Source organism: Schistocerca gregaria, chromosome 4 (genome assembly GCF_023897955.1).
Source record: "Schistocerca gregaria isolate iqSchGreg1 chromosome 4, iqSchGreg1.2, whole genome shotgun sequence".
Taxonomy (NCBI): domain Eukaryota; kingdom Metazoa; phylum Arthropoda; class Insecta; order Orthoptera; family Acrididae; genus Schistocerca; species Schistocerca gregaria.
Window position 1 is genome coordinate 716,756,422 of NC_064923.1, and position 13,737 is coordinate 716,770,158.

General features: G+C 44.9%; 1 protein-coding gene and 1 pseudogene across 1 annotated transcript in view; both read left to right on the forward strand.

Annotated features, from left to right (window-relative positions):
• The window catches only part of LOC126365919 (uncharacterized), a 54,957-nt gene that overhangs the window by 19,201 nt on the left and 22,019 nt on the right, over positions 1–13,737 (forward strand). The window contains exon 3 of the mRNA XM_050008666.1: positions 6,338–6,630. Coding sequence (XP_049864623.1) covers positions 6,338–6,630 — 293 coding nt within the window. The remainder of the gene's footprint in view (positions 1–6,337; positions 6,631–13,737) is intronic.
• Positions 5,924–6,041, forward strand: LOC126268407 (5S ribosomal RNA; annotated as a pseudogene).

Consider the following 13,737-nt stretch of genomic DNA (forward strand, 5'->3'; position numbering starts at 1 on the left):
CACAAGAATCGTACTGTCCCGCGTACTTTGACTTTGGAGCAGTTTTCCATTTGCTGCGCCATTTCACTCGTATCCTGTGTTGGACCTGCCATCCGTACCCCAACAGGACGGTGATGCAGGAAACACAGGACGTGCACTTCTTTCTGTGACAGTGCACCACTCTTTTTGCGCAATGATCTTAGCTGTGGACGACGTGTGTAACTTACTTTTTGAAGCACCCCTCGTAGAAAATGAGGAGGGAAAGTGGAAGTAATATCAAACACTTTTTCGTTTGAACCAAAATACTAAATTTAAAGTTTGGCAGTTGCAGCATAAAAGTCATCTGTGCTAGTTTATACATATATGATAAAGGATCAAAAATAATTTTGATAAAAAATGAGTGTGTTCAAGAATTACGGTAGATTTTTTTACCTTGCTGTACATTATGACCATTTTGAAATGGGGTGGTAATATGAAACAAACATTGCTAGTTACCATTTCTATTAATGAAATTATTAGGTTATATTTTGACCTCATCTGACAGAAAATCACAAATTGTAGAGTAAATGAATAGTAAAGTTGTTTTTATTAGCTGCAAACCACAATTTCAATTCATAATTTACAATTTTTCGCGAGTAAAAACCGCAAATGAACACTTCAGTCTTACGCCCAGTGCACAACAGATGGGTCCTTTCCTGACACGTGGCTCATTAAACCCAAAGTTCTCCAGATTTTGACTTTTTAAGTGCCTCATCACAAAACAGGCATTATGGATCATCGTTTCAGGAACTTCTTTCCCTACAGGTTCCGACAGATTTGAACTGCCAGGAGATAGCCTTTCTAATTCCTCTTCCTCGCTAGAACTTTCATCTTTGTTTCACTTGGTGACCGTTGTTAGGTCTATATAGGAAAACATCTGTGATTATGTTTTCTTCTGCTGTAAATTCTGTTCACTTCGTTTCCTGTCTATGGAAAACTTTAATGCATGTCTGTAGGGTGAACTGGACAGCAACCAAAAGTGGTTTCCGACTTCTTTTTTGCACTTGAGACTGAAGAGATGTGTTGTGGCTTGACATTGCCTTCAGTTGTTGATAGACCTGCTGTCCGCCCTTCCGCTCACCCCTTGTCGCCTTTCTTCGAATTACCACCGGTTTCCTTTCCAGAAGTTTGTAGGGCATCATCTTCATCTTTGAGAAGTACTTCACGGCTGTCAGAAATCTGTTATGCTTCGTCTGCAGCTGAATAAAATCAGTGTCCGTGAAAACACCTCAGGTTAGTGAATACACTCCTGGAAATGGAAAAAAGAACACATTGACACCGGTGTGTCAGACTCACCATACTTGCTACGGACACTGCGAGAGGGCTGTACAAGCAATGATCACACGCACGGCACAGCGGACACACCAGGAACCGCGGTGTTGGCCGTCGAATGGTGCTAGCTGCGCAGCATTTGTGCACCGCCGCCGTCAGTGTCAGCCAGTTTGCTGTGGCATACGGAGCTCCATCGCAGTCTTTAACACTGGTAGCATGCCGTGACAGCGTGGACGTGAACCGTATGTGCAGTTGACGGACTTTGAGCGAGGGCGTATAGTGGGCATGCGGGAGGCCGGGTGGACGTACCGCGGAATTGCTCAACACGTGGGGCGTGAGGTCTCCACAGTACATTGATGTTGTCGCCAGTGGTCGGCGGAAGGTGCACGTGCCCGTCGACCTGGGACCGGACCGCAGCGACGCACGGATGCACGCCAAGACCGTAGGATACTACGCAGTGCCGTAGGGGACCGCACCGCCACTTCCCAGCAAGTTAGGGACACTGTTGCTCCTGGGGTATCGCCGAGGACCATTCGCAACCGTCTCCATGAAGCTGGGCTACGGTCCCGAACACCGTTAGGCCGTCTTCCGCTCACGCCCCAACATCGTGCAGCCCGCCTCCAGTGGTGTCGCGACAGGCGTGAATGGAGGGACGAATGGAGACGTGTCGTCTTCAGCGATGAGAGTCGCTTCTACCTTGGTGCCAATGATGGTCGTATGCGTGTTTGGCGCCGTGCAGGTGAGCGCCACAGTCAGGAATGCATACGACCGAGGCACACAGGGCCAACAACCGGCATCATGGTGTGGGGAGCGATCTCCTACACTGGCCGTACACCTATGGTGATCGTCGAGGGGACACTGAATAGTGCACGGTTCATCCAAACCGTCATCGAACCCATCGTTCTACCATTCCTAGACCGGCCAAGGAACTTGCTGTTCCAACAGGACAATGCACTTCCGCATGTATCCCGTGGCACCCAACGTGCTCTAGAAGGTGTAAGTCAACTACCCTGGCCAGCAAGATCTCCGGATCTGTCCCCCATTGAGCATGTTTGGGACTGGATGAAGCGTCGTCTCACGCGGTCTGCACGTCCAGCACGAACGCTAGTCCAACTGAGGCGCCAGGTGGAAATGGCATGGCAAGCCGTTCCACAGGACTACATCCAGCATCTCTACGATCGTCTCCATGGGGGAATAGCAGCCTGCATTGCTGCGAAAGGTGGATATACACTGTACTAGTGCCGACATTGTGCATGCTCTGTTGCCTGTGTCTATGTGCCTGTGGTTCTGTCAGTGTGATCATGTGATGCATCTGGCCCCAGGAATGTGTCAATAAAGTTTCCCCTTCCTGGGACAATAAATTCACGGTGTTCTTATTTCAATTTCCAGGAGTGTATATGCCGGCACATATCAGTCCATTGACCGCTCTTGCACCTCTTTGGACAATGGCGTATATCTTTCCGAACTTCTCCGCAATATCAGAGGTGTCCATACCACCTGTTCGTGGTGCCTGTCTTATTCCTTCATTTTAATATGTCTTTCGGGAAACCCAGAAAGTCTTCTTGAGGGGTTGAAGTCCATGTGTAGTATGAGGTGGCAAGCAGAAGATAGTTACATGATTACCTTTTCCTTTTATCAGACCTTTATATTTCTGGTATGAGAATAATGTCCGCCCAATATGAGCAAGGTCGGGGACTGAGCTGTAGGTTTTGTAGGCTGAGTGAAGTGGGTTAACAGTTTAATGAATAGATAAGACTGTATCCAGCCTGAGATATGACATTTTCCAATAGCTCCAGGAGATGCAGCTTTCGTTAGTCTGTCTGTCAAACTGGTGCGTGCGGATGCACGAAGCTCCTACCTGCTCTCATACACGTGGTGATCGTCGCTACACTTCCCTTCCATCCAGCAGCGAGGGCTCCCATCTGATTTATTCCCTTATTGACAATTACAGGTGGAATTTTTGTTTGCACTACACTAAGACCAGACTCGTCAACACTGAATATCTGGTCCAAATCGAATATGTGTGAAATCTTATGGGACTTAACTCCTAAGGTCATCAGTCCCTAAGCTTACACATTACTTAGGCTAAATTATCCTAAGGACAAAAGCACACACCCATGCCCGAGGGAGGACTATAACCTCCTCCGGGACCAGCCGCACAGTCCATGACTGAAGCGCCCCAGTCCATCCAGCGCGACTGAATAGCTGGTCACGAGGGTAAGAATGTTTCTCGTATTTAGTTTCAAGAAGATAAAAAAAATTAATGACACCTCGTTTAAAGCCGAAGCTGGAGCATCTGACATTCCTTCAGGTTTTCGTATTTAAAGCTGATTCTTGTGTCCATTCATGCCTTTTCAGCCATATGATCACTGAATGGATTGCAGACTACATTTCTTGCTGCCAGCTGACAAGCCGTTCGGCTTACGTCGTTATGAGTGAACCCATAAAACTTCTTTTCCATCAGTAGGCAATAATCAACAAAGTCCTTTATAATTCCTTGGGGAAGAACAGATTCTCTACCTAATTCTTCATATGCTGCAGTCTTTACATCTATATTCTTTCTATTCAACTTTCTAAAGAGTGTTCCTTTGGTATATTGAAACCACTTGCTGCTTCCTTTAGAGTCTTAGCTTTATCCCTGACAGCCATTATTGCTTGAAATCTTCAGGGCGCCATTTCTGTCGCATTCCCCTTATTTCAGACCACAACATACTTCTTGGCATTGTGACACCTACAAAACAGAAGAGGGGTTGTAACACTGAAAAGAGTGTTTCATATTTCCACCAACGCCATTTTCGAAATTGACCAATGAAGCTAGACTTCGATAAAGAATTTCAAGCGCCTAAATTATCATTTGTCAAATTAATTTTATTATTAAATCGTGAAGTGGAAACAGTATGCTAATTTGTAAGTAAAGTTAGCAGACAACGTTTGAATCTAACCACGCGAAACAAAGCGCGTAAACAACCTCATACAGATCTCTGCGGCTTCTGCTAGCAGAAACAGAACATTAATGTAGCGATAACTGAATCTGCTTCCAGATGCCATTAGCAGTCTGCAAATACGATGACGTTTCGTATTATTACAATCTCCTCTAATTCAACAAGACTCCATAAATACCAAATTTGCCTTTTCTCAGTACACTCTTAGGAACCATGAAATTACCGCATATTTATAATTTTAAAATCTGCGTCTTTCTGTCCGATTTCATTCGTTTCTCAAGATACTGGCTGCGCACAAATGAGGACTGAAATCAGCTGTGAATCAGTTATTTGTCGTGTGTGCTGCTGTGTGGGAGAGGCTCAGTTTGGACAATCTTCCATTATATATCCGGTTGCTTATTCTTTGGCTCCGCAGTCACAATTTGGAGATGGTATTTTCTCCCATTTATCGACGGCGTCGGTGCTTCTCCACAGCGGTGTAATTTTGCGAGATTGAGGCTTCTCTGTCATCATGAAACTTTGTCACTGATATTTCAGTTCGTCGGTTCTTTAACAGCGATTAGGGCTGGTCTTCTTGACTTCAATGTTCTGCGACCCAACTATGTCGTTCCGTATGAGTGGTTGCAAGTTAAGGGGGGTAGTACATCAAATGGGCCGACTTGAGCAGGAGAGGCATCACAGGACATTTTAACTTCCAATGTCTACACTTTTACAAATAAAGTCATAAAACTTTGTCGACATCACCAGGAAGGATTCAGGATTCACACTCATTTCAGTGGAAGTTCGAAAACATACCAAGATAATTTTTTCTACATGTGAAATTTCATCATTTTTTCACTTACTTATGGCTGCCTTTGTTGCTATAGGTACACTTTTCTTCGTAAGTTAGACAGATTCTTCGATGAATTTTGCACAGCATACATACCATACTTACAGGTGTATGAAACTCTAGAATTTATTTAATTTATGAAAAAACGAATGAGTTGTTATATTTTAAACTTCATGTTTAGAAAAGACACAAATTTTATAGTTAATTACCTCAATTTGTACCACAGTTCTTAATAGATGTGGAAAATTCTATAGTTTCATACACCTGTAAGTATGGTTTGTATGCTGTGCAAAATTCGTCGAAGAATCTCTCTTACTTATGAATAAAAGTGTACCTATAGCAACAAATGCTGCCATCAGTAAGTGAAATAATGATGAAATTTCACATGTAAAGAAAATTATTTCGTTATGTTTTCGAACTTCCACTGCTATGAGTGTGAATTCTGAATCCTTCCTGGTCATGCTGACAAAGTTTTTGAATTTATTTGTAAAAGTATAAACAGTGGAAATTAAAATGTCCTGTGGTGCCTCTCCTGCTCCAAGTCGGCCCGTTTGACGTCCTACCCCCCTTAATCTTGTGGTACTCTCTAATAATAGGATTTTTGTGCTGTGACTCCGGTGGTGGTATATGGCTCGAGGAGAGCAGGCATGCAGTGGGGGTGGATTTTATTGTGCCGCTGATAGTTCACATAGTGTCGTTTAGAACAACATCAAGCTTGTTCGTATTGGAGCTATGAATCCATATAGGAGCGCAGCATCCCGCCACCGAATAGACGTGTCCAACTCCAGCTGCATGATGCGTACTTGCTATGGAGTCCTAAGAGGTGCTGCACAAATTATGTGCTCACTTCACCAGCGATATTGGCAACGGCCTTGCCGCAGTGGATACACCGGTTCTCGTGAGATCACCGAAGTTAAGCGTTGTCGGACGTGGCCGGCACTTGGATGGGTGACCATCCACGTCGCCATGCGCTGTTGCCATTTTTCGGGATGCACTCAGCCTCATGATGCCAACTGAGGAGCTACTCGACCGAATAGTAGCGGCTCCGGTCAAATAAAACCGTCCTAACGACCGGGAGAGCGGTGTGCTGCCCACTCGCCCCTCCTACCGGCATCCTCTCCTGAGGATGACACGGCGGTCGGATGGTCCCGATGGGCCACATATGACCTGAAGACGGAGTGCTTTTTTTACCATCGATCTTCGTCAGATGCTACTTGTAAGGTTGTTTGCAGAGTATATGTGGAGGACGCTTTACCTCAGTGGCCGTGACCCGCAGGTGTCGGTGTGCCTGGGGGATGGCTCGAGCGGCACGGACGGCTTCACGACCATGCCTGTGGAGATCTGCAGCAGTGGCACCAGGTGTAGCGCGTCCAACATGACGTGCGTCGCGCCGTCACAGTCTGACTGCCACACGCTGGACAGCGGCTTCACGTGCCACGCCACCGGATACCTCCCAGACCCGTACAACTGCACCGTCTACCACTTGTGCCTCTACGTCAACCGGCCTCCCTTCCTCACTGGCAGCTGCACTGGGGGCTGGGCGTACGACCCTCTCACCACTGACTGCAGGTGAGTGTGCCTGCAGGCCTGGCAATAACTGAATGTGTTTCTTAATTAGACAAGTACTTATTTTACGATGTAATCCCCTTTCCCTAAGTTCAGCACTTATTCATTTGGACGAAATCTAGATTAACTGATCAAAAGTTGCATGGGGGCTTAATTATTATGCAATAATTTTAGTACGTGTGTGTCCGGTTACGAAGTCTCGTAACCGGTTGGCCCTGACTAGTATTAGTACGCAATCTGACTGCATAAAATAACAATAAAGAATGAAGGGAAATTTCCGTTAACACATTTGATTAATTAAGTCCCCTGCAACTATAAAAGCTACGAAACAACTAAGCACAAGTGTAACTGTTCTGCGTGTGGTAGTGTGATTCCACTTACATATATCTGGCACGGTTCTTCCTCAATACGACAAGAAAATTTAAACACCATTTACAATGAACTAATTGAAAAACCAGAAATACTATAATTGCACATAGAAACCAGAATTACAAGTCTAATACATGAACACGAGCCAGATGCTTTGTTGACTGAACCTGTGACGAAGAGGCATTGTCATTAAGGAAATGTGAAATAATTTTTTTTTTTGTTACCTCCATATATATTGACGAAAAACACACTGTGATCATTGCAACATCTTCCATCTATACATTACACCAACCGAACAGCATCTACTCTCTCGCCCAACAGAACAACAACTGCACACGACATCCTCTGAATTAGTACTGCTCTCGACATCCTCTCAACAAGTACTGCCCACGGCAACCTCTGAACTACTACTGACCCAGTGGAGGCGGCGGAATAATAATCTTTGGCGCAAACTCTGGCGCTGTGACTCAGTGTAGCCGCCTTTCACAGTATCTGGACACCCACATGAAACCAGAGTTGACCGCTAGATGTCACGAGAGGCGGACCTTCCAATGCAAAAGGACGCAGAGAGTACTGGAGTACTGTGTCGGCTGTAGTGAAGCAGTAACAGCAGTATAGATCAATCAGGAGAGCTTAGTGACTTCAGATGTGGACTGTTCATTGGATGTCGTCCATCTCCAAAGCTGAGTAGCACAGTCTAACTTTAGCAGCTGAGCAGTGTGGTCGTCCCATATCTCCACCTGCGGAGAGCACTGCTACTTTTGTTTACCTTATGTGGCCATTACTTGCTTGCCATCTAGTACTCCAGAGCAATGGTGAGCACATTCCGTATATCAACAATCTGTTTCACGTTCTGCAGTGACTACGCAGGACCAAAGGCCCTTGAGGTAGAGATCTTTCTTCGTGATGAAGGCAAAATCACGGAAAATGACACAGTGGGCATCTACTTATCAAGGCCCGAATTGTTCACATGCCCAATCCTGAGTGAACGAGTGTCACGCTCCTACGTTAGCCCCCTGCTGTGTATTCCCAAGGATCTTATCACAAGTCGCGTCATTGGTGATTTTAACATGCAGTATAGTGCATGGTATAGTCACCAATGAGAAGATCATTCGGAACACACAGTAGGGGGCTAACGTAGGGCTGGTGACAATCGATCATGCAGGATTAGGCATGCCAACAATTTGGAGCCAGCCGTTGTGACCGAGCGGTTCTAGGCGCTTCAGTTCGGAGTCGCGCTGTTGCTATGGACGCAGGTTCGAATCCTGCCTCGGGCATGGATGTGTGTCATGTCCTTAGGATAGTTAGATTTAAGTTGTTCTAAGTCTAGGGGACTGATGACCTCAGATGTTAAGTTCCATAGTGCCTAGAGCCATTTGAACCATTTGAACAATTCGGGTCTTTGAAGTGCCTTTCGAATTCCTGTCGGCCAACGTAATGGACGTCCTTAAGGCACCATTCATGGCTAATGTAGCCGAACGGTGGGCACTATTTCGAATATATCCGGTCCTCAATGGCGTCCCCCAGGTAATTATAGACCTCCATCGTCATGTGCCATCCTACCTCAAGATATACGGTTCCAATGCGACAGCAGTCAATCACAGTCTTGTTCAACATGCACCCAGAAAAGGTATCTTCGATCAGAATGTCTCCAGCATCGCTTCACACAACGGACATCCCTCCGAGTCTCCAACTCGAAGGCTCTCGTTGCCCCTGCAACTTCGCACCACCGCCTATATCCTGTATCGGAGTGCCTATCGGACGCCACCAATACTACTGTTGCACAGCCTCCACAGTAAGAAACAGCCATGTCGACACCAACGGCACCACCACTAGCAGATGCCGATCATACCTTAGACGACTTGATGGAGTTTACTTCAATGATGGTATCAGTGACAGCCTTTGTGCTGAAACAATATGATTCGATGCTGTCTACCGAAATGGAAGGCCACCCCAGCGGTCACCCAAGCGCCATAAACACAGACGTCACATTGTCTCCAGTCTGGAAGCGTCAACTCCCAGTGAAATCTCGGTTGCAGTTCGTGTGGATGATGACCATGAGCCCACTGAAGTCGAGGTCACTAATGTAAACCCAACTCCTCTGAATGAACAGACATCAACCCTAACAGCAAGTCAAAGGGCTATCGAAACAGAGGATGCATCTATCCCTTTTGGCACATCTTCACCAGTCAAAATCCTACAACACTAAAGCAGAAGGTTCGCCAAGACTCTATACATCCGCATGGGGCCACAACGTCGAAATGGATCCTGACCACCAGTTGGTGTTGGCGCCTCCAGCGGCCACAACCTAAATATACGTAGGCTGCAACCTTGGGGGATGGATGGGATTTTGTATGATCTCATTGTTTGCCCATCGATTACCTACAACATGATACCAAACCTCGCCTTGTTGCGCTGCCAATCATACAGGATTGCAACAATCAATAACAACCACATTAGTTCGACCCCAAAATTATCTCTGTTATGAGACGTGATCTGGGCATCAGGCATTGACATTGCACTCCTACAGGAAGCACAACTGGCTGTTCTACCTCACATTGCAAGATATATACATTACACCTCTGCTGGTGACGACTTGGCAGGGGTGACTGCATACGTTTGTTAAGGAATTCCTGTTACGGATCTCACCATGGTCCCAACAGCAATAGGCATGGCCTTCACCACTATGGAGACATATACCATCAACACCAATCCCCATCTAGATCCACCCACCAACAGGAGAAAGGCACATTCTACTCCAAAGACATTGCCCTGTTGTTCTTAGGGCGTTATGCTAGATGCATATTTGGAGGCGACTTAAACCGTGTCTTGCAACAGTAAAATCAGGCGCCTCATTTTAACAGCTCTTAAGAACTGTGCATGATTGTCTGAGACTTCCGGCTCAGTGACGCATGGGAAGAGAAGTGAGGCAATGCTTGTGGCCTCAAGCCATTCGGAAAGTCGACCTGATAGAATTTACATCTCCCGGCAGCTAGCATCTGATGCCCAAGACGCTGAACTGTGGTCGCTGGTTTTCTCAGACCACAGTGCATACATCTGCACGATTCCACTCAGATCACGACAGCCAGTCTGGCGTAGTCATACTCTATGGAAAATGAACATCACACATCTCCAGGAGGCGGAATGTCAACGACGCATAACACAGACTTGGACAACTTAAAAATGGTGATTACCCGCTTACAGAACGACTAGAGAGAGGTGGTTACAATGTGTGAAGCCTCCTAACGGCAAACCATGATGCGATACGGGAAGGAAAAGGCGAAATGGCGCCTATACACAACTAACTACCACTGTGCCATTCTCCAGGGCCTAGTCACCGAAGGACCCGACCTGACATTCCAGAGGAACGGCAGCAGATAAAGGGGTGCATAGTAACGATGGCCACCGTCATCTACGGGGGAGTCTTCGTGAAAACATGCCAGCAAGACTCACTGGACCACGAGGAACCTACTACGCATCACATCGCAATCGACGACCGATGTCGACGATGACAGCTAATAACCAAACTCCTCATGTTACAGGCACAGACTCTCACCCAATAATCCGAAATAGTCTCAGCCATCACTGACCACTACTAAAACATCTATGGTGCTGGGATTGGCAACACAACACCAACTGATCAGGTGTTGTCTTACATCACTCTCACCATACCAATGCAGAGAATACCCAAATGATGGAACTGATCACCAGGGATGAAGTGAAAGCTAACTCAACAAGGACGCAAATAACAAATCCCCTAGTATGGAAGGTCTGCCTCACCAACTCTGACATGCCTTCTAGATAGTAATGGCCCCAAGATGGACCAGCATGTTTCAAGAACTTTTCACGGTGTGCCATGTTATCCTTCCCAGCTTTGTCACAGGCATCGTCATTCCTATACATGAGCCACAGAGCTATAATGGCTACTGATTTAGTCGAACTATCAGTATATCACAGACGTCAGTAATGCTCATAATTCGACTAATGATTGTCTGCACGAGGCTATACATTACTGTCTGTTCACCAGTAAACAAATTGTGTTGTAAGGTAGCGGAATAATATCTGTAAAAACGATTCAAACAGTTTGGAGCATACATACGTAATTAATACTAATGAAACAAAACTTACAAATTTACACGGTAAAGATTATGTCGAGGTTTTTGGTCGTACTGTACAACTTGTCTCAAAAAATTGGAAACAACAAAAGTGTATGTGTGTTGTACGAATGCAGTGCTGTATCTTTACAAGTTAATAAATGTAATGATTTATATGTGGTGTTCGAAATGCAGTGCTATAGCATTAGACGATCTAAGATAGTTTGTGCATAGACGATCTTATTTGTGTTGCGCTATTGTGCATGTTGTTGTTGTTGTTGTTGTCTTCAGTCCTGAGACTGGTTTGATGCAGCTCTCCATGCTACTCCATCCTGTGCAAGCTTCTTCATCTCCCAGTACCTACTGCAACCTACGTCCTTCTGAATCTGCTTAGTGTATTCATCTCTTGGTCTCCCTCTACGATTTTTACCCTCCACGCTGCCCTCCAGTACTAAATTGGTGATCGCTTGATGCCTCAGAACATGTCGTACTAACCGATCCCTTCTTCTGGTCAAGTTGTGCCACAAACTTCTCTTCTCCCCAATCCTATTCAATACTTCCTCATTAGTTATGTGATCTACCCATCTAATCTTCAGCATTCTTCTGTAGCACCACATTTCTAAACCTTCTACTCTCTTGTTGTGCAAACTATGTTTCACTTCCATACATGCCTACACTCCACACAAATACTTTCAGAGACGACTTCCTGACATTTACATCTATACTCGATGTTCAAATTTCTCTTCTTCAGAAGTGCTTTCCTTGCCATTGCCAGTCTACATTTTATATCCTCTCTACTTCGACCATTATCAGTTATTTTACTTCCTAAATAGCAAAACTCCTTTACTACTTTAAATGTCTCATTTCCTAATCTAATACCTCAGCATCACCCGGTTTAATTTGACCACATTCCATTACCCTCGTTTTGCTTTTGTTGATGTTCATCTTATATCCTCCTTTCAAGACACTGTCCATTCCGTTCAACTGCTCTTCCAAGTCCTTTGCCGTCTCTGACAGAATTACAATGTCATCGGCGAACCTCAAAGTTTTTACTTCGTCTCCATGAATTTTAATACCTACTCCAAATTTTTCTTTTGTTTCCTTTACTGCTTGCTCAATATACAGATTGAATAACATCGGGGAGAGGCTACAGCCCTGTCTCACTCCTTTCCCAACCACTGCTTCCCTTTCATGCCCCTCTACTCTTATAACTGCCATCTGGTTTCTGTACAAATTGTAAATAGCCTTTCGCTCCCTGTATTTTACCCCTGCCACCTTTAGAATTTGAAAAAGAGTATTCCAGTCAACATTGTCAAAAGCTTTCTCTAAGTCTACAAATGCTAGAAACGTAGGTTTGCCTTTTCTTAATCTTTCTTCTAAGATAAGTCGTAAGGTCAGTATTGCCTCACGTGTTCCAACATTTCGACGGAATCCAAACTGATCCTCCCCGAGGTCCGCATCTACCAGTTTTTCCATTCGTCTGTAAAGAATTCGCGTTAGTATTTTGCAGCTGTGACTTATTAAACTGATAGTTCGGTAATTTTCACATCTGTCAGCACCTGCTTTCTTTGGGATTGGAATTATTATATTCTTCTTGAAGTCTGAGGGTATTTCGCCTGTCTCGTACATCTTGCTCACCAGCTGGTAGAGTTTTGTCATGACTGGCTCTCCCAAGGCCGTCAGTACTTCTAATGGAATGTTGTCTACTCCGGGGGCCTTGTTTTGACTCAGGTCTTTCAGTGCTCTGTCAAACTCTTCACGCAGTATCGTATCTCCCATTTCGTCTTCATCTACATCCTCTTCCATTTCCATAATATTGTCCTCAAGTACATCACCCTTGTATAAACCTTCTATATACTCCTTCCACCTTTCTGCCTTCCCTTCTTTGCTTAGAACTGGGTTGCCATCTGAGCTCTTGATATTCATACACGTGGTTCTCTTCTCTCCAAAGGTCTCTTTAATTTTCCTGTAGGCAGCATCTATCTTACCCCTAGTGAGATAAGCTTCTACATCCTCACATTTGTCCTCTAGCCATCCCTGTTTAGCCATTTTGCACTTCCTGTCGATCTCATTTTTGAGACGTTTGTATTCCTTTTTGCCTGCTTCATTTACTGCATTTTTATATTTTCTCCTTTCATCAATTAAATTCAATATTTCTTCTGTTATCCAAGGATTTCTAGCAGCCCTCGTCTTTTTACCTACTTTATCCTCTGCTGCCTTCACTACTTCATCCCTCAGAGCTACCCATTCTTCTTCTACTGTATTTCTTTCCCCTATTCCTGTCAATTGTTCCCTTATGCTCTCCCTGAAACTCTGTACAACCTCTGGTTCTTTCAGTTTATCCAGGTCCCATCTCCTTAATTTCCCACATTTTTGCAGTTTCTTCAGTTTTAATCTACAGGTCATAACCAATAGATTGTGGTCAGAGTCCACATCTGCCCCTGGAAATGTCTTACAACTTAAAACCTGGTTCCTAAATCTCTGTCTTACCATTATATAATCTATCTGATACCTTTTAGTATCTCCAGGGTTCTTCCACGTATACAACCTATTGTGCATAGACGATCTTATTTGTGTTGCGCTATGTGACTTTGGAATGTTATTAAACTAGGACAGACAATGCAGCTGAATTACTTATTTGGAGCTG